The sequence below is a fragment of the Citrus sinensis genome, chromosome 4, assembly GCF_022201045.2.
Source record: "Citrus sinensis cultivar Valencia sweet orange chromosome 4, DVS_A1.0, whole genome shotgun sequence".
NCBI classification, from domain to species: Eukaryota; Viridiplantae; Streptophyta; class Magnoliopsida; order Sapindales; family Rutaceae; genus Citrus; species Citrus sinensis.
In genome coordinates this window covers 3,457,248-3,483,794 of record NC_068559.1, presented here as the reverse complement: position 1 = coordinate 3,483,794, position 26,547 = coordinate 3,457,248, and the positions used below count along the sequence as shown (strand labels likewise).

General features: G+C 33.4%; 3 protein-coding genes across 8 annotated transcripts; 2 read left to right on the top strand and 1 right to left on the bottom strand.

Annotated features, from left to right (window-relative positions):
• Positions 1 to 1,855: 1,855 nt before the first annotated feature.
• Positions 1,856 to 15,130, top strand: LOC102630875 (two-component response regulator-like APRR3). Of its 6 annotated transcripts, none has more exons than XM_025101492.2 (10): positions 1,856 to 2,065; positions 3,201 to 3,705; positions 9,230 to 9,391; positions 9,503 to 9,636; positions 9,939 to 10,100; positions 12,871 to 12,958; positions 13,061 to 13,089; positions 13,198 to 13,514; positions 13,599 to 14,370; positions 14,570 to 15,130. In XM_025101492.2, exons 2-10 carry the CDS (start codon positions 3,339 to 3,341, stop codon positions 14,675 to 14,677), a joined length of 2,139 nt encoding a protein of 712 aa, XP_024957260.1. In that variant the 5' UTR covers positions 1,856 to 2,065; positions 3,201 to 3,338; the 3' UTR covers positions 14,678 to 15,130. The 6 variants fall into 6 exon arrangements, with proteins under 6 accessions (XP_024957260.1, XP_015388187.1, XP_006485963.1 ...); XM_006485900.4 differs by having other exon boundaries at positions 1,857 to 2,065; positions 12,775 to 12,958; XM_015532701.3 differs by having other exon boundaries at positions 12,775 to 12,958; positions 13,061 to 13,514; positions 14,575 to 15,130.
• Positions 15,131 to 16,095: 965 nt separating this feature from the next.
• Positions 16,096 to 18,177, bottom strand: LOC102630370 (elongator complex protein 6). The gene is made up of 5 exons (XM_015532702.3): positions 17,874 to 18,177; positions 17,613 to 17,685; positions 17,080 to 17,285; positions 16,816 to 16,962; positions 16,096 to 16,568 (listed from the first exon to the last, which is right to left on the bottom strand). The coding sequence occupies exons 1-5, from the start codon at positions 18,105 to 18,107 to the stop codon at positions 16,446 to 16,448; spliced, it is 783 nt and encodes a 260-aa protein (XP_015388188.1). The 5' UTR covers positions 18,108 to 18,177; the 3' UTR covers positions 16,096 to 16,445.
• Positions 18,178 to 22,112: 3,935 nt separating this feature from the next.
• Positions 22,113 to 26,419, top strand: LOC102606674 (probable serine/threonine-protein kinase PBL7). The gene is made up of 5 exons (XM_006485901.4): positions 22,113 to 22,321; positions 23,344 to 23,537; positions 24,281 to 24,470; positions 25,019 to 25,410; positions 25,737 to 26,419. The coding sequence occupies exons 1-5, from the start codon at positions 22,231 to 22,233 to the stop codon at positions 25,998 to 26,000; spliced, it is 1,131 nt and encodes a 376-aa protein (XP_006485964.1). The 5' UTR covers positions 22,113 to 22,230; the 3' UTR covers positions 26,001 to 26,419.
• Positions 26,420 to 26,547: the final 128 nt, after the last annotated feature.

Genomic DNA, 26,547 nt, shown 5'->3' with positions numbered 1-26,547 from the left:
AGCACTTTTTAAAATTTTTATAGTGTTTGGTTATTTTTTTTAGTAGAATTTTTTCAGCTTAAATAAGTTAATTTACCTCTACTAGCAAAAACTCAAAATTTGAGCTTTTGGGAGTAGAGGTTAGAAAGCTTTTCCAAAAAATATATAATATAAAAAATATCACACAGTTTAATGGTTCAAAAGTACTTTTTTTTATTGACAACCAAACACCTAATGACTTTTTGTTCAAAAGCTCTATTGGTATAAGCTCTACTGCTATAAGCTCTACTGTTATAAGCTTTATTTAATAAATTGTACCAAACGGAGCCTTAGTATATAATGAGAGCCCTATCGTCACTTAGTATCATTCCATCATTTATAATACAATAAAAATATGTTAGCAACTTATTCTCCATCTCTTTCCTATTTTCTCTCACTTTCTTTGTTTCTCATTAATCAAATACCCCTTTGAAAATAAATAGTAATATATAGGATGTTTATTAAAACATTTTTGTCTTTTTCGTTTTGCAAAAAGTCCTTGTTTAAGACGCATTTCAAAGTCATAAATTTGTAAAACTTTTTTAAAAATTTAGATGACGATGGAAAATCACATATTAAACACCAATGATTGTCTTTTACTGATTATTATTACTCAAAATCATATTGCCGTAGATGAAAAGTACATTCACAACTAACCGAACCACATTCGAGACATTTTGAAGATCATAATTTTTTCCTTACACATTCTTTTACCATCTATATCATTGCAAAACGTTGGACCAATTTATAGACCAATATCACGGCTAGCCAACCTTGATCCAAAATTATCAAATTTTTCAGTTTTTTTTTTTTTTTTTTTTGTGTCTAAAGAGAATATTTTTCTCTATATATTTTTCCTCCTGAATTTTTGTTATTTACCAAATACCGAAAGAAATGTGTAAATTGGTATTTGATAATGAAATCCATTAATCCCATAAAGTGAAAATATTGTATGAACTATTGTATGATGAATGATAAGCCTACAAAAGTTGCCTCTAGGAGTTTCTAGTCTCGCTGTTGTATCCCTTAAAGTTAAAGGAGCACGTGATAGCTACCGTTTATCAAACAAGATGACAAGAGGATATATATTGTGATCGAATTTTTATTTATTTATTTATTTATCATTTTCAAACATTTTCTTTCTCTAATAAATCATTCATTTGTCAACTAAGAGGATGTTATGATGGAATTTTTACTTCATTTATTATCTTGTTAATTCAAGTGAGAGTTGAACTCTTTTTAGTTTTAAATTAAACTAAAAATGTATTGTTAAAAAAAAATGTATTAAAAAAATTATAAGGAAAAAATTTCTTCCTAATACTCATGTTATTTCATTATCATTACTAATAAGATTGAGCAATACTATTCATTAGAATTTTTTTTTTTTAAAAAAAAAGAGAATTTCAACATAAAATACCAACGCAAGAGAATCCGGGTCACCCGCAATTTGACCCGGTTCGAATAAGTCAAGCGTCAGCGAAGATATTCTTTTCGCCGCGTGGCGACACTGTTGAACGTTATTTGACTGCCGTCAATCTCCGTCCACGTGATCTAAACCATGTTTTGCGTGGGGCTCATGCTGAGGTTGAGCGAAAACGACACCGTACTCTTTCCGTCTAATAAATCTAGTCTGGGCATCTTTAACTCCTCAAAGATTGCGCCACGTGTATCATTGGAGGATCGCCAAAATCCGTTACAAATTGTTCAGAGTCCAGCTTTAGATCCTCCGTCCAACTCATCAGAATTTTTCCTACGTGGCGTATCCGGTGTCACTACTTCACGCATTCACTTTTCCACGCCAGCAATTCGGGTGGCTGATACCTTTTTTTTTGGGGGGGCATACACCATTTTTTCCTTTAAACAATTGCTCGTCGTTTCTCAACCAGCGAAGCAAATTTTTTTTTTCTCTGTAATAATTATTATTTAAAAAAAAACCCTAAAAATAGAAAATGGCTTAAATTCCTGTTCGCATTTCGGATTTCTCTACTCTGAATTTGATCTTTTGACTGTTGGTAATTGAATCGAGCTCGTATGAATTGCAGAAGAGGTAAAGTTTTGTTCGTTTATTAATTTTGATTATTTTGTTTCGGCTTGTTTGATTGCCGAGAAAATTGAGAAGAAAACTTCATTTTTGAATTTCGCGGGCAATGATTTCCTCGCACAATGCGTTTTGATGAAAAATTAAATACATTGGAGTTCTAGTTTCCTTTGTTTCTACCATGAGACTTTCGAATTAAGCAAAAATCATTCTACCATCACTGAGTTGATTGGTTTGCTTTTAATAAAGCCAAATCACTCAAATTTAGTAATATTTTTTCTTCCTTTTTGGTCTCGGTTCCTTTTTCTGCAACTGAGTTAAAGACTAATTTGAATTTTGTTGACTCAATTGGTAATTTATTGCTGTTGAAGTCTTTTTGTTTATTTATATAAGAAATAAAGAGAAAATAAATATCCAACGTTATGTTCGGTAGTATTTTGGTTTCCAAGAACGTAAGTTCTTATTCTTGCTGAATTTTGCATTCCAAATGCGGTAAATTTGTTTAAATATTAAGCCATGTCTTTCTTTCTTTATGTATATGCATACTTCCTTGTTTAAATTTGAAGCCATATCTTTCTTTGGTTCTTTTTATTTTTTTATTTTTTTCAATTAACTCCCTTTGATTATCATGGAATCATTTTAATGGTTTGTTGTTGCGTTATTTATGCTTGCTGAGAAAATCAGGTGGTAAAAGATGTTATATCTCATAGTTGATGTTGTTTTTAGCTTTCAAAGAAAATAAATAGATTACTTTAGTTAGGCCAATTACTTAATCAGCATTTTTTTTATTAGTTTTATTTTCGTGGGTCTGAAAAAAATTAACGGTTTCTGCACATTTAATCAGCAAGTGATTCATGTCTATGTCTCTCTGAGAAATCTAAATTTTAATTTTACAAGGTAGATAAAATTATAGATTTTGATATGGACACCTGCATCTAGATTAGTGTTCTTCAAATGGTTAAGACTGTCGGATGAATGCTAGGCATGCAGTATTTAATTTTTCTATTATCTTGCTCACAGAAAATAAGTGGCTGGGTCAAGTTTTTGTTTGTTTGTTTTGTTTTAGTTTGAATGCACAGGGCTTTTTTCCGTTGTGATTTGGGTTTGAAATAATATCTGAAATTCCATATGTCTTCTTCTGTAGGACTTTGTTAGGTTCTCCTCTAATAAGTTGATATCATAAAGGAAACAGTATGTACAAGCTCTCTTGTGGAATAGAGGTGGTTTTCTCACCGACTCTGTCAAGTGCTTTCCACATTATTGGTCTTTTTGAATCTGGTTGATGGGGATAGTTCAAATGAACGGTAATGGCCCTGTGTCCAATGGGTTGGCAGAATTAAATCATCATATGCGAGATGACCATAAGCAAATAAGGGATGGGGTCACAGGGGAAGGGCAGGGGCTTTCAGAGGAAGATGAGTCACGAATTAATGAGGATGGGGAAGATGTCAATAATGGCTGGGTGGATGAAGTTCAGGCCCAGGCTCAGACAATGGCTGCCCTGCAGGGACAGCAGTCGCAGCCTGAGAGGCCTCTGGTTTGCTGGGAGAGGTTTTTACCGCTTAGATCTCTCAAGGTTCTACTGGTGGAAAGCGATGATTCAACTCGCCGAGTTGTCTGTGCATTACTTCGAAATTGTGGCTATGAAGGTCAGCACCTTTCCTGGTATAGAATTATCTGTATTTATCATTTAAAAACTGTAACTTATCCGGTTTTGCTCTGAATGTTAAAGTGGATAAAAATGATGTTTTTGCATGCTTTGCTCAGAGTTGAACTGGTTTTCGAATAGTGTTGTTCTTTGCTGTAGAGCTTGTTTTAATTGTTTCTTAATTCCTTAAGGGTGTTTACTTCTTGGATTGGGGAATTGGAATGATTAATTGTGTTTACGGCTGAAAACAATAAGGAATGGGAATGAATTTTGGGTGGGGCCCACAAATTTGGGAATGAGGAAGGGGAATAAATTACCAGTTTTACCTTAAAGAAAATTAGATATTCATTGAAAAATAATAATGACATTAATATTATTAATATTATTATTATAATAATTATTATTAGTAGTAGTAATGATAATAATAATAACAACAACATCAACAACAGCAGCAGCAACTAGTTTGTTCTAAAATTATAGTATTACGCTCAATATTGTAATACAACTCATTCCAATTGCTATTTCTACAACTCAAGTATAACAATTTATTTTGATTCTCATTTCCCATTTCGATTCCAATCCATTTCGATTCCAATCCATTTCGATTCTAATTCATTCTGATTCATTGCAAGTAAATGCATCATAACCGTATTTAAATTTTTGTACCTGTTTAGTTCATTTCTAGGTGGACTTCCTTTGTTCTCCCACAGAAAGGCAGCCTTTCTGTGCCGATATCTTTTATTCTTTCACAAGACTGCTGCATTTATGTTCTTATACAATATTTGATCCTTGGACGTGGTGGTTTGGATAAGCCTATGCTGACAGTTCTCTGAGTTTGTTAAAATACTCTCTCAAAGTTCTTTTTGCTACACTTCTGATAAACAGGGGTTGGGGGCAGAATTGGTATAAAAGTTAGGATCTAATAATGTCCACAGTGATGAGTTTAATGACCTTGTTCTTTTTCTTGAAAACGTTCATGAAGTAATTGTCATTACTACATTTTAGAGTGAAATATGATTTTTGACAGCGGATAAGTAGTAGTGTTACTTTTCTTTACTTAAGAAACATAAATCTCACTGTTTAAGTTTGTTTTGATTATAGAAGTTTGACTTTGTTAATGCTTGATTGCAGGCTTGTCATGAATCAATCCAAAAAGCTCTGAGTCTCAAATTTCCAATTTCTTCTACCAGATTCTTAGAAGCATGTTTAGCTGCACAATTAGGCTCTTTGCATTCTTCAATAGCTTATTCACATCCATTGTTTTGTTAGGGCTAAGATAAATGTGCCTTTTTTTTGGTGTGGGGCTGTTTGTCCATGAAAATAGACAGGAGAACAATCTATATAATGCTGAACATCTTTTTTGTGGTAAGATATAAGAAGTGTTTTATGTTTTAAATATTTTTTTATATCAATTAGATGTTTCCTTGATCATTGTTCTTGTATTCTGTTTGAACTTTTTTTAAAATAAATTTTAAGAGTGAGGTACTTCTTGGTTTTTGTTTTATTTATTTTTCTCATGGTTTATCTTGTGTATTTTCTTTGCCCATGAGTGTTATCTGTTTGTACAAAGATTTCATTAGTTATCAAAAGGTAAAAAGGGGAGAACGTTTATTTTTTATCTTTTCTAAAAGTCATCTTAGCGATACACAAACATATGTTTCAGTAAGATTATAAATACAATTTGTAAAATTTGAAATTAATAGTTTCCTTGATCATTGTTTTGTATTCTTTTTTATTTATTTTTAAATAAATTTAAAGAGTGAGGTACTTCTTGGTTTTTGTTTTGTTTATTTTTCTTATGGTTTATCTTTTGTATTTTCTCTGCACGTGAGTGGTATCTGTTTGTACAAAGATTTCATTAGTTATCAAAAGATAAAAAGGGGAGCACTTTTGTTTTTTTATCTTTTTCTAAAAGTCATCGTAACGATACACAAACATATGTTTCAGTAAGATTATGAATACAATTTGTAAAATTTGAAATTAATAGGTTCCATAATAATATATACATTTGTAAGTTACCTTTGTGATATGCTGTGAGAATATTTTTGTTCAGATTTCGGATCTAGTACTGATCTTTGTTGCTGACCTTTTAATAATCTTCTGTCATCTATGCATTTATATATGGTTAAGATTTAGTTACCTATATATTTTTATTCAGTAACTACCAATCACAACTTTTTCAAAGTCCAAATAGAATCAGATTAGCATTTAATCTAAATTATTGTGTTCAAATATGTATGACTAGCCTAAGCTAAAAACCATTTCTATTCTTTTTGGCATGCTGATCCTTTTAAGCCAAAAAGGAACGAGAGTTTTCGTATTCTTAAACCTGGATCTTAATAATCGAGAGAGAACTGGATAGAGTTAGTATTTAGCCTTTACTTTTGTTTCTCTAAAGTAGTGAATGTGAGAAGAAGAAGAAAATTCTTTTAAATCTCCTCAATTATTGCTCTCAAGACTAAAGTTCAGATAAGAGTGTTTGTTGAATTTGAAAGAGTGGTAGGCCAAAGCTCTGGAAGATTGTTACTGCATTTGGAGAGCTGTGAAAATATCACTGGGAAGGAGATTAGTGATGTAGCATTCTAAGAAGAACCATCTATGTTTATTATGAATTTTAGTCTTAGAAGATTCAAATCCGATCATGATGGTAGACCAAATGGTGAAGAGACGAGAAAAGGTTTATGGGAGCATGCTGGTACTTTTCCCCTAGATGTCCTTTTCTCTCTAAGAACCAAGATTTTGGGAGGAAAGGGAAGCTCTATAAATAAGGGATCTCAAGCAATGCAAGGGAGTTCTTCTTAACTTATCATGGGCAAATTCGAAGTTATGGTGCGGAAAAATGTGTTTGATCGAGTGAAAATGGGGATATAAAAGATGGTTAATGGTAAAAGATTTTGGCGCTAGCAAAAATTTTTAAGATAATCTAAGGACAAAGTTTCGTTCCTTTCTAGAGATAAATTTTTCTTTGGTTGTAACTTCATAAATGGGCAGCAAATCCAACTACTTTTTTTAAGGATAAAAGAACTGGAGGGATTAGAGAATTGAACAACCTAAAATCTTTTCTCAATAATGATAGATTGATTGATGTCTTGAGAAGCAAAAATTAGGGTAAGGTTGGGAATCATGAAGATTTTCTCTAGAAACATCTAAGACATAGAGAGCAATAAAGAAAGGGGGTTATAAGAGATGTTTGAAATAAGTTGGCCCAAATGTTACTTTGATTCAAAAGATTGAGGGAGAATCCTTTGATAGGATAGATGTTGGCTGCATTTGGAGTTCTAAATATAAGGAAGTGCAGTTCCTTGCCTGCTTGGCGAAGGTCAAGAGTCTTGGTTGTGGTTTGGAATACCAAATCGGTGGTGTTGTTAGATTGTGCAAAGGTGACTTCTCAATTTCCATTGTAATTTAGACCTGTGAAAGTGTATGATAGTGGTTAATTGGATTTTATGGTCCATGTAGACATAGGAAAGGCTTACATTTTGGGGAGAATTGGTAGATCCTTTTGGCTTCTGTTGTCCTTATGATGTTAGTGTTGATTTTAACTTTATCAGATTTATGTTAAAGAGATCTAATGGAGGTAGGGAGGGCACTTTTATGAAAAACATCAACTACTTTCTTAGGGTCATCAATCTAAAGATCCTTTTCCATTCAATACACATTTTACTTAGTCTAATTTAAGGAATAAGGTTTTCCTCACATAACAAAGCATGGGTTTGTTTAGTGTTTGATAGCATATTAAGGTTTAGGTTGGATGCAGTGAAGAAAGAGATGCAAAAGTAACAGAGAACATACCAGAAACTTATGATAGACTTCTAACTTTCTCAAATATCTTTAACCTCTACTTATAACGATTGTCGATTCTCAGGGACTTGTAAGATGACTTCTACGTGCCTTTAAAAAGATATTTTGGAAAGATATGATGACCTTATGCTTGTACTACTTTGGGCCTTAGAATTATTCAGGGTGGAAAGACTTGTTGAAAAAATGTTCTCTTCATTCTGTGCTTTTCTCAACTTGATTGTCCCCCTAATGATATAGGCTATTGTATACATTTTCTTCTAGAGTCTTCCTAAACAGATCTTTTCAATTAGGTATTTGTTTAGATGGATAAATATATTTCTTTGACTGTCTTTCTTTTAATTATAAACAGATTTCATTCATTAGTTATGCTTCCTCTTTCTCAGAAAAAGGAAAGATACTCCTTTGCTTGTATTCCTTATTCTATCTCCTCTTCCTTGATTTTGTTTCCTTTTATTAATAGTTCTTACAAAAACGCTTTCTCTAAGATTGATTGATGGTGATTCTAAATAACTTTTCCATCATACAACTGTTATTTTAGATTGTCCTAATTGGTGTATACGTTGTGATAGAAAGGGAAATCAATTCATCATTTTTTGTGAACTTGTGATTTGGCGTATTGTTTGTGAGTAAATTCTTGTGCGTAGTGGAGTTAGCTTGAGGTTTTGCCTGAATTAGCTTTTCATATTCTTAGTGTAGATGTTGGATGATTCCAAAATATGAGAAGGTGTTAAATTTTATAGAGATGTGCAATGAAAGCACTGCTATTGGCGATATAAAGAAAAAGAAATAAGATAATTTTCTTGGAAAAAGATGAGTTTGTAATACTTTGGACGAGTGAGTGTGTGTTAGTTCAATTGGTAAAACCTCTCGGGGTGGTACAATAGGTATGGGGTTCAAATTCTACTCACATGGGTGAGGAAGAGATTTGGTTGCCATCAAAAGATATTTTTTAGAAAAGGAATAAATACTTTGGATGAGAATAATATATTTCACCTCACCTAGCGATATAGATCCATTTTGTTTAAAAGAATTTTTAGAAGCTTTTTCTTTTAGAGGTTGAGATCCTTTTCTTCATTTTTCAATGAATGGTTTTGTTTTCCTTATTAAGGTGTTGTGAGCAAAGGATGGACGACAGCTCCCCTTTTTCATTATTTTGTATGATTTTTCTCTCATCAAATGGATTCATGTATGATTGTCTTTAAAACTGTATGATCTCTATTGTAACTATTACTGCAATTGTTAGTTTGCTAGGTGGTAAGAGTTGGGACAAGGTTCATTCAAGGGACAAACTATTTGTGATTTTGAAATAGCGTGATTTACATTATTATTTGACAAACTGGAATATGGGATTTAGTTTATTTGCAATCAAGGACAAAAATTCTTCTTGATACGTAATGAAACCTACTGTTAAACCTCAAATTTTGAGTGAATTACATTAACATCCTTGATGTCTTTATGAAGTATACCATTCCACCCTTGATGTCTTTATGAAGTCTAGTCTTCCACCCTCTCGTGCATAACCAGTTAGCAAGCTCATGACTCAGTACTGTAATACATAAATATCACTACATTTGTTATGTTTAAAAATTCATTGCTGATCTTACGGCATTTATTTTTAATGCCAATGCAGTTACTTAGAACACACTTTACTCGTTATTGTTGTTCTTTCATATTTATTTTGCTTTTTTAACTTATGAACTTATCAGATATTTCAATCATGGCAGTTATTGCTGTAGAAAATGGCCTTCAAGCATGGAAAATTTTAGAAGATCTGATGGATCAAATTGATCTTGTCTTAACTGAGGTACTCATGCCTTGCTTATCAGGCATTGGCCTTCTACGCAAGATTATGAACCACAAAACTTGCAAGAATATTCCAGTGATTAGTGAGTATATTTCTTATGCTTTTGCTTCTGTTTCAAATTAACATTGTTTTTCTGCTGTTTCTTTTAAAGATTGATACTTTTAACTGCTTCACTGATGGAGTTTTTTTGCAGTGATGTCATCTCATGATTCTATGAGTATCGTCTTTAAGTGTTTGTCCAAGGGTGCAGTTTACTTTTTAGTGAAGCCTATTCGAAAGAATGAGCTTCAAAATCTATGGCAGCATGTTTGGAGGAAATACCACAGCGTGAGTTGCTAATTGTTATTCCACTTTATGTATGAAACTGTACCATGGACCAATTTTGGACTCTAAACTTCAGGTCTGATCTGATATGAACATTCTTCTTAATTGATGAGTTGTCCAAACTAAGAAAAAGCATTCATTTTTGCTTGGATTGATGCTATCGACACATATTTCAACTTGGTATTTTGGATAATTCTTTGTTTTTGATGTTATCATCGTTTATTTACCATAACATTGATATAGGACCACATAGAAAGTGCAAAAGTTTGTCTTCCGTTTGTATTCACTGTTCGTCCTTTCATTAGTCTAGTGGTAGTGGAAGTGAAAGTTGTATAATGACTCAAAAATCCACCAAGTCAAAAAGTGCTGAAGGGTCAGATAACAACTCTGGCAGCAATGACGAGGACGATAAAGGAAGCATTGGTTTGAATATTCAGGATGGAAGTGACAATGGAAGTGGCACCCAGGTATTATATGTTTAATGTTTTTGTGATCTTTCATTTGCATGTTTATTAGCATCTTTCCAAACGTATAGGTTGTACTTTAGTTATGTTATCTTACTTCTCTTCATGTTGCTTTCAATTTTCCAAAAATGACATGATCTTTTTCCTAGTCTAATTTAGCAAACAGTAGCATTTTAACTTATTTATTCTTGGCTGCCTGAGTTTTTCTATCTGTATGCGTATATTTACATAATTGAGCTAAGGAACTAAATAGGAATTGGATTGTTTGGTTCATTCCCCTTAAAGTTTGTGGAACTTTTATCTTTTCATGGTATATTATAAAGAATTCATGTGATGCGTGTAGCATAGGAATCCAAGTCTTGGTTATCTATTTTACGAAATTTTTATTTTTAAAATCTTAGGATGAGTTAGATTTGGTTTTCTCTTTTAAAATTGAGTTGCTTTTTCATATATTATATTTCCATATGGCCACCATAATTTTACAGATCTTGATGTATTTTCTCTGCGGTTATTAAAACTCATTTTGAACTGCTTTTAGCTTTCTTCGATGGGAAACAACTAAAAATTTTAATGAATAAATAGAAAGAAAAGGATTATAAAAGTGAACCAGAGGTCCGCAATTTAAAATCTTCCCCATTGTGAAGAAATTAAAAACAATATAAAATTTAATCTCTTCGTAAATAAGCCTAAACATGGGACAAAAAAGAAAGCAAAAAACTCTGAAAGGACACTGAAAGGACAAAACTAACTCAAGATAGTATTCCACTCAAGCTAGCTAGATGATAAGAAACGAAGAATCTTCAAATTCTATTTCTTGTAAGAAACTTAAATCTTCCCCATTGAGAAGAAATTAAAAACAATATAAATTTTCATCTCTCGGTAAAAGAGCCTAAACATGAGGCCAAAAAAAAAAAAAATAAAGCAAATAAAAGCACGAAATTGTCTCTAGATTATTAGTTCCCAGTCAATCTAGCTAGATGATAAAGAATGAAGAATTTTGAAAATCCCAAGAAAGCAAAGCACATCGAGAAGTAAAGAAATGAATCCTCCATCGATATTTTCCTATTTTCCTCCACAAAAGTGCAGTTATTTCTTTCTTGCCATCACCCACAAGAGAGCTACAAATACACAAAGTTTTAGCCTTACTATTATATTTATACATTGCAAGAAGCTAAAGTTGGAAAAAAAGAAGTTTAGTTAAAAGTGCATAATTTAGCCCACAACCAAGAGGCAACAGCACAATGAAGAGGTGGTGGTTGGTTTCTTTATTCTTTCTCCTCATAAACCACCATGGAGGGGAAAGACACATCTAAGATTTCCTTCACATATCTCCTCAACATTAGTTTTCCTGGAGCTTTTCAAGCAAAGATTAATGTTAAGGAGGAACATTGGCTTGGAAAGCCATTCTAAATTGTTTGAAATCACTAGTAGAGTTGCTTCGCCAACCAAAAAATGTGTAACTTATAAGAAAGATTACCTGAGGAATCTTATTCCAAATACTGTTATCATCCTTAACCCTCATCAATGATAGAAGAGTCCATTAAATCTATAAGAACAGTGTGCACTTGACTTGCTAGTTTATTGAAATTTCACTTCAAATTGAAATTTGTACTACGGTTGCCCCCAGGGGCTTTCAAGCCTCTTTATTTTGCTAGCCACCCGGGTATGACTTTGAGGGAGGTAGAATTTAAAAGTTATATTTGGGCTTTGGCCAACCTCTTATCTTTTTAGAAAATAAGAAACCAAAAAAAAAAAAACTTACTCCAGTTCAAAGGGATCAATGACCATTCTATAGTTAATAGACACATTCTTGGAATGACATAATCCATACAAATGAGGAAATCACTCGCAAAGAGAGACGTCTAACGCAAATGTCTTCCCAAAATCAAATTTTCCCACCATGTCCCACTGGCCATCTGATACGACTTTGAAGAAATGAGATGTTCTTTGAGATGGCTTTCTATGGACCTCTATTAGATCTGAATTGGCTTCCTATGGACCTCTATTAGATCTGAATTGAACCAATATTGAGTCCCATTCATTGGAATGAAGTCCATATTTGCTTCTAATAACCTTATACCAAAGAGATACCTTATAATGGGAACCTCTATAGCAATTTACCTAGTGAGGCCTACTTCTCTTCTCTATGTTTCCAGTTCTAGTCACTTCTTTTCCTCAGTTTTGTAACCTTATCCTGTTTAAGAATATGAATTCCATTGTCTTCTCCATGAATATTTTATTAAAGTCCCTCATCAATTTCTCTAATCTTTGAGCAACCTTACTAGCAATCTTGAATAGACAGAAAATTAACTTGGTAAGGATGACAAAACCAAGTGAATCAAAATAATTTTGTTCCCTCTTGAACATAAGCACTCTTTCAACCTCTGAGCTTTTGTCAAATTTTTCTAACACCAGGTCAGAAAAGCTCAAGGATCTTGGGTTATCTCCTAGTGAGAGACCTATTTTAGAGGTCGACTCCCCAATGAGAATCCAACATTAATGGCAAACGATTGGACCTTGTCCCTTTATAAATGAACTGAAGAGACAACCCTTATATATATTAACCAAAACTTATGTATAATCTAAACTACCACACCATGGTTTTAGTCGCAAAACAATAATAATTCTAGTGTGTTAAGTTATAAAGTGGATGCATACTTACATTCTGCTTTTGCAGAGCTCATGGACGAAGAGGGCAGTAGAAGTTGACTGCCCCAAAGCAATGTCACCGTGGGAACAGTTAGCTGACCCTCCTGATAGCACTTGTGCGCAGGTTATTCACTCAAGGCCTGAAGCATGTGGAAACAGCTGGGTACCCATGACAGCAACAAAGGAGTGCAAAGGGTGGGATGATGAACTTGGTATGCACAGTTCTATTTGTGATTGAACTCTCACTGTGATATATCTCCTTTCATCCTCTTTTGTTCCCTTTGATTGAGATTGTAGTGAATTCCAATCTTTAGGAAATGTTGAAACGGACAAAGACTTGAAGGTAGGAGTACCTAGAATTTCAAATTTGCAGCTTGAACAGCCTACTGAAAATGGACCTAACACAATAGCAAGTAGCAACAAAGTGAAGTCTTCTGAAATTAATTCTCAGAAAGATGATGAGCCACAACAGACAAAAAAGCTGGAGCTCAACAGTGAGAAGCTGAATGCTGGTCTGAGAAAACAAGCTGCTGATATAGCAGGTGTCATCACTAATGGTAACGATTCTCCTATTGAGAGTGTAGTTTTTGACACCCCAAACGGTCTCTTCAAGGTCTCTGGAACGAAAGAAAAGCTCATCTATGACCATAATGAAATACCTTCCCTTGAGCTTAGTTTGAAGAGGTCGAGAGAAGATGGAGATACTGGAACCCATCGACATGACCGAAATGTTTTGAGGCATTCGGACCTGCACTCGGCTTTTTCAAGGTATAAGGAAATCCTGGATGTTAATAATATTATCTTTGTATGATAGAAACTCCAAATTTGACAGTTGAAGTTTCATGTCTGCAGATATAAATCTGCTTCAACTGCTAATCAGGCTTCCACAGGGAATGTAGGTAGCTGTTCTCCACTTGATAATAGTTCTGAGGCAGCAAAAACAAATTCAATACAAAACTGTCAATCAAATCTAAGCAGCACACCCCCCAGTCAGCATTCCAATGTCAGTAATAATAACAGTGACGTGGGTTTAACTACCAATGCTTCTTCCACCAATCCGACAGTTTTCAGTGACAAACCAGCACCTAACTCTACGATCAAAAGTCTCCTTCCATCTTCTGCCACCCAACCAGCACAGCCTATACAAGGTAAAGTTGATGGTGCAGTAGGCAGCATGGCCCAAGAGAGAGGCGTAAACCAGCAAGTCCAAGTGCAGCATCATCACCACCATTACCACCACTGCCACCACCACGTCCATAATGTGCCCCAGCAGCAACTGGCCAACCATGATATGTTGTTGAAAAAAATGGCGGCAAAAGCTCCCAATAATGGGTCATCCAATATCGTGAGTGCTCCCATTGAAGGCAATGCTGGTAATCACAGTTTGAATGGGAGCACCTCAGGAAGTAACCACGGAAGCAATGGACAGAGTGGGAGCTGCACTGCTTTGAATGCTGAAGTAGAAAATGTTGAAAGTGACAATGGGGTACCCATGAAAGGCAAACCTGCTGGTGGTGTAGGATATGGTAGCACAAGTGGAGTCATCAAAAACCGTTTTGCACAAAGAGAGGCTGCTCTGAACAAATTTCGTCAGAAGAGGAAACAGAGATGCTTTGAAAAGAAGGTAACTGGAATTTACTTTAAAATTGGCAACCATGAAGGAAATAATTTCTCCTTGCAAATATCAGAACTTCACTGACATGATCAAAATTGGTTTAATTTGTGAAGTCACGTATCTTGCTTTTGCATTATGTAACAGATCATGTTTACTGACAATTATTTATGAGAAATGGGAAGAAACATGTTCTTATCATTTGTTGCAGGTCAGATATCAGAGCAGGAAGAAGCTGGCAGAGCAAAGACCAAGAGTTCGAGGACAATTTGTTCAACAGGGGCCACTTGAAAATAAAGGCAACAGCACAGTTAGCTAACACCAACTTGACAGGGCGTGTGGATCTTTGTACATGAGAATAGCAAGTAGCAGCAAGTGTGGATAGGGGAGGGAGCATAAATCATCTATGGTGCAGAAAATTAGCTCAACTGCGTTTAAAGATGTTTCTGAAAAGACGCCCTTAACTGTACTTTATAATTTCAGACTATGAGGCTACCATTCTACCAGAACTACTATGCCTCCACAGAACCGGACCTTTAATAGGGTAGCCTTTTTGAATAAAAATTCTGCAATTCGGTGTGTGACTCAATTATTTCAAAACCATTCATCATGAGCAGATGCTTGGAAGACGTCATTTTCATCTCTCCAGCTCTTCTTAAGATGTTTGTGTGCAATTTTTGTTCCTTTTTTCTTCTGTTTTTGAATTCTTCCGCTTGATTGGTTTTCGAGGTAACTTGTCTAATAGACATCGGTCAAGTGCACAACTTTTTATCAGATATCGTCTTGAAATCTACAGTGATGAGCATGTGGCTGAAGATTCTTTATGTACAGTGTGCCTATATGGAAGATATAAGGATGAAGGATAAACAGTCCTTCAGGTTAAAAAAAATTGCAATACTATTGTTATAATGTATCTTGCTGCTGCGACCGGTATCATTCAAGTTTGAATGATGTTCTAAATGCAGCAATACAGGATTTCACACTGGAGATCACTCAATTATCCTCACCAATCTACAAAAGGAGAAGATCCGAACTGATCATATTTAGTTGGAAGATGCTTTCAGGAAGAAATTCTTTCAAGAAAAATATTGCATGCCAAGTAAAATTAACAGGAGCAACAATGGAAAGAAACTTTGCATGCGATAACCAAAATGAAGATAAGTTCTCACATTAGAGAGAAGCATACCTTGGCTTCAATGGCAAGTCATCACCATCAAATCACATAAGCAGCTTGCTGAATGCCAGCGAAAAGAACAAATTGAGGAATTGGCAAATGTCTTTTCTTACTGTTGATCTTTTCACCATTTTTCGCACATAAATAAAAGGTAGTAGTTTTTACGTGCATGTTACAATGCTTTCATTTTCCCGTTCTCTAAGTTTCTTGAGCATGGTGACAATGCAAAACTAATTTGAGCCACACAAAACTGAATCGAATTGGTGGTGGTCAACAGTCAGCTTGTATAACATGCCCGAGGAACGGGGTCCACCAAGGCATCGCTTTAATGACGTGGCAGAACTTTACACAACTTTTATGTCTTGGCCGATGTTATTGGATGCCTTTTGCAAGTCATTGTCTACGGGGATAAGCTTACAGTTCGGTCGCATGCATCATCCTAACAGTGCCGTTAACCACAGCGAGAGAGACCAAAACATTTGCTTTCCACGTGGCAACGAGAGATTCATCATATACACCCAATGAAGCAATCGAAAAACTTTCCGTTTTAAACAATGCTGTGCTTACCGAATCCCCACAATTATGACGTTCATCTATTCCATAAGACGGCAACAAATAATTTTCAAATTATAAAATTCATCATCCATTCAATAAATGGGTGACACATAAAGTATTCAAATTCCAAAACCCAAGCCTGCCATTAACACGGTAAGTTCTTCTGAACGATATCTCTTTTCACTACTATAACCCTTATCAATAGATATCACAAGCTTCTTCCTCCACAAAACAACATAAAGCCGCGTATAAAAAGGTTAGTGACCATGAAATTTCTGATTCCACAGACAGTAACTACATATCTGCCTATGGATCTGTATTAATCCATTTTCCATTGAGCATTGGAATTGTATGATTCTCAGACGCGGCTCCCAGGATAGAAATATTCAACACTGTTTTCCTTGACCTTGTAGTGAAAATTATGTATCTTGTTGCCTGAGCTCCCTAACCTGTGAGAAGTTCCCTTGTTTAAAACCGTCAACTGCAAGACAGAAATGTTATCGGAGTCTATGAAAAAATAAACAAATGCAGATTACAAAATATAAAACTGTAGCTGGGAAAATGTATATGCCTTCTCAAAATCAACATAAGACAATAGAATGTACTCATTCAATAGATTTTAATTTTTAACCGTGAACTAGGTATGAAACACCAGTAAACACTAATTTTCACAAGCTAAATTAATTTTTCTTCGTTCATTGAGAGCTAAAGTAATCAGACAACCACACCTGTCCATGCACATCAGTTGCCAAACCAGTGCTCAAAGGCTCTGCCTTAACCAAGATGTCCGCAAGATACTCCATCTGTAATATAAGTGTAGGCCTCTCCATACTTGAATAAATATCCTCATGATTAAGCATGATTAACGAACAATCCTGTGCCAGGAATAAAGTAAGAATAGAGAATAAGCAAAAAAGTAGCAGCACTTGACAAAATGAGAGTAAGCATGGGAATAAGTAAAAAAGCAGAAAATAGCTGCAACTATGCCTTACAAATTCGGATGTCAAAGAGTGGCAGTAATGCAGGAAGTCCAAGACATAATCAGATCCACCATTTGCAGCCACCTCCACGAGAGAAATATCATCCATCATAATAGTAACGTAGTCCTTCTTATCTCCCGGTAAGCCACATATAGTTTTCAGTATTTTCTCATACAGCAAAACAAGTCCACCTTCACTGGATTTTCCTTTATCTACATCTAATCATTCATCAACAGAAACGGAGATTCTGGTGAGATAAAATCACTTCAAAAATATTAGTCTTTCTTCTAAGTCCTATCACTTTGAAAACTCAGTCTGATAAATATCAAAAGATATTTTCTAAAAAAACTGATCAATATACTAAAAAACTCGTCTGCATTATACTAAACCTATGCTACCAACAACTACAACTATACCATGTTTTTCATATTAAAACAGGTTTATGAATTGTAAATGGCAGCAATTAACGCGATTCAACGAAAATAAAAACAACATAAACACGAACGTTAAGGTCCAGAAAGAACAATTTTACCTGATTTTCTCACCTGGGCACCGCAGCATAAGCATGTCAAAGAAAATGAATCTCTTGTTATCCCTTTGTGTCACTAGATTGCATCCCTAAGACACCACCATAAGCAAATAACATAAATGCCATTCACTAAAAAGTTTCACAACTCCATGCACTAGAGAATACCGATTAATAAGATTTAACATTCCTAGTACACGCGGGATTTAAGAGAAATTTCACAAACTAAAAAAGGAAAAAAAAAAACGGATTTTTAGACATCAAATGATAGAGAAATTACGAGTTTACGCAGGATTCGATCATAGTGAGAGAAAGGGTTGGCGAAGGCGACGAAGATGATAACATTTGATGAAGTCGGAGAGAGAGAGCGTTTTACGAGCTGGTGAAGCACGAACGAGCCGCTTGTCTCGACGCAGTCCTCGATTAACACAACTCGGCCGCTGAGTGGCCACGGCTCGCTCGGCCCGTCGAGCCCTAAAGCTCTGTCAAGGAGATTCAAATATTGATTCTCCATCTACGAGTGAGAGTGAATGTGAAATAGGGTTTAGGGTTTTCGATTTGGGAATTGGATGAGTTCAATTTATGTCTTTTATATTAATTTTATGGATGGCTAGTCGTTTGTTAATCGACGGCATCAGTGACGAGAAGCGTATATTTGTAATTTATGAAGGACTCGTCGTTTAGTATCTATATAGATAGACGCCATTGCGTTTATTTATGAATAAGTCCTTAACTACAAAATGACCAAATTATCCTCAGGGTTTTTGAAAAATTTAAAGCATTTTCCTTAAAGATATTTTGAGTGTAGCCTAATTAATTAATCAAATACAAATTAAGAATTATGAGAACATGCAACGCATTCAATTGGATGCTATGGAAATGAAGTTTTGGCATTTTTGAGAAATATTTGGCTGCCCCTACAGCTGTTTTATTTTATATATAGTTTTGTATACATGTGTACAAATTTTAAATACACCAAATTAAAAAAAAAAATTAAGAAAGAAAGAAAGAAAGAGTCTAGACCCTAGAGTCTATAATTGTTTGTTTTGTTGGATATTAGAGCCGCATCCCTTTGGCACCAGCTGGCACTCGCACCATCATTTTGTCTTTGAAAAGCCAAAATACATGGGATACATTTATCATATGATTGATTGATGATATATATATATATATATATAAATAAACAAATCTAACTATTATAAGTTGGATAAAATATATATATGTATATAATCGAGTCAATCGACGATTGAAATGGTGCGGGTGCCAGCTGGTTTGCTTTTATACACTAACCAAAACTTTTTTTATTTTATTTTATTTTATTTTATTTTATTTAATCAACTTATAATAGTTAGATTTGTTTATTGAGCCAACATTAACAACATATCTTTATCATTTTAATTTTTTTTTTCTTCTAAGCCATCTTTAGTAATAAGAGAAAGTGAAAATTATGAGATTTGTAAGTAATGAGAAATATAAGTAGATGACAAAAAATAGCGAGCAAATGGTAAGATAATATTTTAAAAAATAAATGTCTACAAAAAGTGATAAGCTTATCTCATTATAAAAAATTATTATTAGTAAACTATAAATTTTAATTATGACGATAAAGGTTCGAGTCTTTATATTCTGTAAGATTAATTTTCTTTTAAATATTTAAAAGTATATCCAATTTGTAAATGTAAAAGATTTCAATATTTTTATTTTACTATAAATATTAATTGATTATATTGAAATAGAAAAAAAAAACATTCAAGTTAGTTTTATATTTATTTATAGATTATGTTCAAACAAAATAAAGAGACCAAATTACAATCGATGATATTGGTAACCCTCTCTTCTAATAGAAAAATTAGGTTTGAGTTGGATTATTAACTATTACAACTTATCAAATGCAAGCAAATGGTAAGATAATACTAGAAAAGAAAAAAATAAATGTTAAAAAAAAGTGATGAGCTTATCTCATTATAAAAAATTATTATTAGTAAACTATAAATTTTAATTATGACGATAAAGGTTCTAGTCTTTATATTCTGTAAGATTAATTTTCTTTTAAATATTTAAAAGTATATCCAATTTGTAAATTTAAAAGATTTCAATATTTTTATTTTACTACAATTATTAATCGATTATATTGAAATGGAAAAAAAAAATTCAAGTTAGTTATATCTTTATTTATAGATTATGTTCAAACAAAATAAAGAGACAAAATTACATCGATGATATTGGTAACCCTCTCTTCTAATAGAAAAATTAAATTTGAGTTGGGTTATTAACTATTACAACTCATCAAATGTAAGCCACCATTAATGAAGACTTACCTTGTCAAAAATTAATAATTTATAAAATGATAAAAACTAGGGAACCACTACTCGTCGGTGTAGCTCTAATCTTAAAATCCTTAACATAATTCATTAGGTCAAAATATTTTTTTTAAAAATGTAGTAGGTTGTTAATTGGGCCCCACATATAGACAGGTGCACCATTCTTTGGTGTAACCGACAAGTACTCTAGATTCTCTTACTAAAAGCTATGTAATTGAAAATGCTAAAATGACGTTAAATTACGGCTTTTGCCGTTTTGCGTTTTACAAACATTTATGAAAAATATTTTTATTCCAATAAATTAAATTTTAATTAATATCCCCTTAAAACACGGATTGACGAAAACGGCTCTTTCAAAAGCCTCGATTTTACCGCCCAAAGGGGCAGCCAAAATAGGTTCTTTTCGCAATTCCAAATAATTATTTTAACCCAATTCTTAATTAAAAATAAAAAGATCCCTAGACATATTAAAATTAAATTGTTTAAATTAATTTTTTTAGTGTCACAGTAATATATTAATTTTCTTTAAATACAATTCATATTCATTCTTTAATACATTATAATTATTTAATAGTGTCATATTATTTATGATATAAATTTTATATTTTAATTTTGTAAGAATATATTAGTGATTTACTCCGTCCAGATTCATTGTATAATTGAATTTGAGATTAATGTTAAGGCAAGATTTGTTGGTTTTATTTATTTATTTTATTTCTAAAGCATATTCTTAATTTGGGCACTTTTCTTGAACGGTCTTAAGGTAAAATGGTATGTGAAAAGACAGATCTAGCCCCTAGTCTTTAGAACCAAGTGACGTGACGCCCGAGTGGAAGGCATTGTTCAGACAATTTTGATGCTTGGTTCGTAATAAAGGAATTTTCAGCAGACAAAACAAAAATTTATGTCTTTGGTATTGTACTTTCACGTATTTATGAATTTACCCCATTAACATGCGATTTTATGATATTTCATCTCTATTACTATCACTTGAAATCTTTGTTCTATTTAACCCTTCACATTTATAAGGATACCTTAATCATAGGAAGAGTGATTGAAATTGCATTTAGTATGAGTTGGACGTTTTAAATTCTGGGCAATAAATTAAAAATATTATAAAAATCTAGTGATATCCCAAATTAAATTACTCATTATGTCATAAAAAATTTAAAAGCAAATCATATTCATAATAAGAAGAAATTTTTTTTATAAGATGATAAAATATGATCTCTCGTTAAAAATAATAAGTAAAACAAGCCTTTACTAAAATTAAAAGAAGTTAGAAAATATGATTTAGTAGTTATTTGATTCAAAGAGTTGAAAATATATGTGCGGGTTTGTGGTTGTACCGCTGTAGTAAGATTACTTTCATGTTTTTAATGCGGATATCATTAAAAGACAAGAAAAATAAATAAATTTTAATATATTAAAAGACAAAAAATGGTATTTAAAGAATAATTTTTTCATCCTTTCGTGCAATAGAGTTGTGCAATTTTTGTCTTCTAGTGATATTTACATTTTAAAATCATACAAACGTTTCTCTTAGATGAATTGCACATTCAATAATCGATATCCATATTATATATGCAAGATTATTTTATTTAAAAATTAATAATAGCAAGGATATAAAGCTAATTATGATTTGTAAATGAAATGATTGTAAAAAATCATGCATTAGACCAATAGTTGTTTCATTAAATTATGTGAGTTAATTTTAAATTATTGTAATATCTTGTATAAATCTAGATATGATAAGCCGATGTATATTATAAAAATTAAATTGAATTATATTCAAAATAAAAACCATCATAAACTGAGTACTCAATTTGACTTATTTTTTGTTAAAATCAAATGAAACACTAATTGAAAGCATTAACTATTATAATGAAATTAAATGAAACACTAATTAAAAATATTATATATTATAACCATCGCAAATTTTTGTTATTTGTCCCAAAATTTTAATTATATATGTCAAAAATTTCATTGTACAAATAATTGTACCTTTCTAACAAAAAAATTAACAAACAATTTGTGACAAATAACAAAAACTTGTGACTATTATAATTTACAAAAAGAGGCAAATACAAAAATACAAACAGTTTAAGGTAGTAAATATAATTTTCCAAGACACAAGGACAGAACTGCAAATGAAAAGATATATACTAGAATAAGCCATCTGTAAGAAATTTAACAAACATACACACTCTCTCTCTCTCTCTCTCTTTATGTCCAAAGTGGGTGTTTGGTCTGCCTTTGTTCTCTCTTCGTAGGTGATACTGTTTTAAAGGTTTAGAGAGAAATTTATAATAAGCCATGGGTTGGTTTCCATGTGCTGGAAAATCAAGCAAAAATGCTAAGAAGAAGCATCATAACAAGCCTATTGATCAGATCCCATCAACTTCTGGTAATTATTTTTCTTTCTTTCTTTTTTTCATCAACAAGACTGAGCTAAATTTTATAGACGCCTTTACCCATCTTTTTTTATTTTTTATTTTCCAAATTTTCACTCTGTAACCCACTAATGTTTATGTCTTTTATGTAGTTCTTTGTCATGCATTTGTATCATATGGACATGCCACAGGTTCTTAATGTGTGTGTGTGTGTGTGTGTGTGTTAAGTGAATGTTTTGATCAGAGTTTTCTGGGATTGGAATAATGTTTTGATCTACTGTGTACATATTGTGGATGTGATTTAAAAAAAAATGTTATTAATTGATTCTGGTTTAATTATTGTTTAAGCCATCTGGGTATGTTTCCTAGTCTTATTGTGCCTAGGTAATGATTATTTTCTGGACATTTTCTAATTGTTGTGATTAGGATTTGTCTTGGGCATTTTAATTAGTTTATAAGTTGTAATTCTTTGGACACTTGTTGATGAAGCTGACTTCTGTTTGTTTTCTGTTAATTTCGGAGCAAAGAAGCTGGGCATGTTATTTATTTATTTATTTATTTTTTCGTGTGTCAATTCAACTCTTTTTTAATTGTTGCCTGTTTCATACTTTGGAAACCTGCATATCCCAAAGCCAAAGAGCTAGTTCTAAGTCAAGACAATAGGTTTAATTAATATTTGTTGTGCAACAGCGCAATTAGTTTACCTTGGGAAGTTAATATAGTCTTCTCTGTTCAGAAATTTTTTTTCTTTTAAATAAATGGCTTTTATGGAAGCACAATGTGGTATTAATTATGGATATTGCTTTTGTTTTGAGTAATAAAAAAGATCCAAGCTGCAAGCCTTCTTGGCCGTTTTTGTCTTTTGTGATTCTTGTTTGTTCATAAGCCTTTAATGATGGCGTAGTAACATTTCCTTTATGATGCAAGTGGATAAAACTTTTTAGCTTTGCTGACTCATTGGTGCTTTATTTTTGGGCATAACTGCATAATCTGTTTGGTATTATTAATTACAGTTTTTGTTCTCTCGTTGCTTTAGAAAAATTGAAGGTGAATTCTACTGTGGATGTAAAGAAGGAGGCCTCTAAGGATGGAGGATCTGATCATATTGCGGCACATACATTTACATTTCGTGAATTGGCAGCAGTAACAAAGAATTTCAGGGCAGATTGTCTGTTGGGTGAAGGAGGATTTGGCCGGGTATACAAAGGAAGACTGGAGAGTACTAATCAGGTTCGTTAACTTTATAAGAGTTTAATGGTTCCAAAAAATGTTTTACACAGTTATACTAGTTTATCTATCATCCTCTCTGTCGTGCTCCAGGTTATCTCGCCGTGCTTCTTTTATTCTGGATGGTAATTTGTATGTGATCCAAATTATGTGCATTTAAACTTACTGCTTATATTTCAACTCTCAGTAAACTTTTTACCGAAACCTCATTTATATCCTCTGCCAACTCTATTCTTCTCCTGCTCTTGTCAACTCCACCAAGGGTATATTGTCTAATATAATTTTTGAATGTTAATGGTTAATGTATCCAAACATGCTATGTTTACATGGAATTCCCAAGCAGATTCTTCATCTTAAATACAAAATGGTAAGAGTACAGATAGCTAAGATTATGAATGACGTCCAAATCAGCATTCAATTTTCATGTTTAACTTTTCAATATATCAATATACAAATGACTGTAAAATGTTGTGCCAGGTTTGAGAGGCTCACAAATCACAGAAAGGGGAATACTTAAGATCCCAATTATGAATTATTCATATTTTTTGCTAGAATAGAGAGAACTGAGGTTCTGTTTTTAATGTAGTAAAAACTTTGATAAGCTCAAAACTTACACGGTTAGTTTCTCTCAATAGAAAGAGTTTTAATTGATATTATTTATGTAGCATTTAATGTTTTTTAAATGATTTAACCGTATGATATAGTCTTGTGGTAAGACATAAACGATGTTGTTTGCTTTGCCATAGGTTGTAGCTATCAAGCAACTTGATCGTAATGGACTACAAGGGAACAGGGAATTCCTTGTCGAAGTGCTGATGTTAAGTCTACTTCACCATCCCAATCTTGTAAACTTAATTGGCTATTGTGCCGATGGGGATCAGAGACTGTTGGTCTATGAATACATGCCATTGGGATCATTGGAAGACCATCTACATGGTATGTATAGCATTAAGTCTCATTCATTTGGTAGTAAGAAGTACTGTTATTTGCATGTCCATATTTGTGGACTAGCATTTGGGCCTCTAAAAGTGTCTCATTCCACATAAATTTGGCGTTGCCTCGAAAAAGGTTTTAGCACAAGAATTACTATTTCTTTAAAAGGTTTCCATGGTTAAAGAAATCCTGCAGGTAAAATTTTTTTCAATCAATCTGATTTTATTGTCACGCTACACTTACAACGTTTGATACTCTTTTATATTAATAATCCAGTATTACAAAATGAATTGTGGTAAATTATAAAACAGATGATCCAGTTTTATCCAGTTCTAGTTCTATGCGTAGGAATTACAGGTAGCAATCAGTTGCCAATACTGCTGTTAAAAACAACACATTACAGTATATGATTCTTAAAAATTCATTCTAGTAATCTGAGGCAGAGGTCATAGAATCTATTTGCTTATTTCGTGATTCTGCTTTATCCAAGCTTCCATATGGCATCTTTTCCCCAATTCAGCAACTTCTCTTGTTGCTTGTTTGTGTCTCAGACCTACCACCAGATAAGAAACGATTGGACTGGACTACAAGAATGAGAATAGCTGCAGGTGCTGCAAAAGGCTTGGAGTATTTGCATGACAAAGCTAATCCCCCTGTTATATACCGCGATTTGAAATGCTCAAACATTTTACTTGGGGAAGGTTATCATCCAAAGCTATCTGATTTTGGTTTAGCTAAATTGGGTCCTGTTGGGGATAAGACTCATGTATCTACTAGAGTGATGGGAACGTATGGATATTGTGCACCAGAGTATGCTATGACTGGTCAGCTTACTCTGAAATCTGATGTTTATAGCTTTGGAGTTGTTCTTCTAGAGATTATTACCGGTAGAAAAGCCATTGACAATACAAGGGCTGCTGGAGAACACAATCTAGTTGCATGGGTAACAGTTCTGTCTTTTCTCTAATGACTTTGTTTTTGACATCATCTCTTATGAGACTGAAATAAATTCAATAAAATTCATGAATCGACAACCTATTGTAGTAAACTAACTTGCATCTTTTCCCTCTGTCACGAGAGGCACCAACAGCATTGTTTATCCTCTTCAGTGGTGAAGTTTGTGTAGTCAAATTACTTATAAATGTTTCTCCCTAGTAGATACCTTTTCTTGGCTAGCAGAATTTCCACAATGCATGAAAGTAGCGGTAGAGGAAGTAATTTGTTTCCCAAATATACGAATCCTTCGATAAAGTTGTTTTGATGTTGCAGGCCCGGCCCTTGTTTAAAGATAGGAGGAAATTCTCACAGATGGCTGACCCAACACTTCAAGGCCAATATCCAGTGAGGGGATTATATCAAGCTCTAGCTGTTGCTGCAATGTGTGTTCAGGAACAGCCTAATATGCGGCCGCTCATAGCTGATGTAGTCACCGCCCTTACCTATCTTGCTTGTCAAAAGTATGATCCTGAATCCCAGCCTGTCCAGAGCTCACGCACAGGCTCTTCAACTCCAAGAATCCGAAGGGAACAGTGAAGCAGTGAAACAGAATTATGCAATAGACTGGAATCGCACTAAGCCCATCACAAAAAACTGTTTCTATGCAGTTCGTGGCAGCACCACTCCAGGATGTTTTCTCTAAATGGGTATTTGTAGAGGTCCTTGCATTGAAGGTCGGCATTATACAGCTTTTAACTGTGCATGAGATGGTGCCTGCTTATCAAATTTTGCATTACTTCCAGATAGCAGGTTGAATGTTCAAACCCCCAGTGTGTGGCTAGGAGGGTGTTTTTTTTTTTTTTTCCTTGCCCCCCTTTCTTTGTTCCTTTCGCTTTCTAGCTCATTCTCTTGTCATATTTCCCAACAAATTCTTTTTGTATGTACTATTGACATTGGAGCTCTGTATCTAAATTCCTTCTACAAAGAAACCGGCTCTCGTTTAAGGAGTATAAATATATGTTTGTTGGTGTAGATGCCAACATATATATATATATATATATATATATGTTGGTAATTTATCAAGTGGTCGCCCCTTCTTTTTGACTTTAACTGGCGTGCACTTTCTTCTATTAGATGCAAGTAC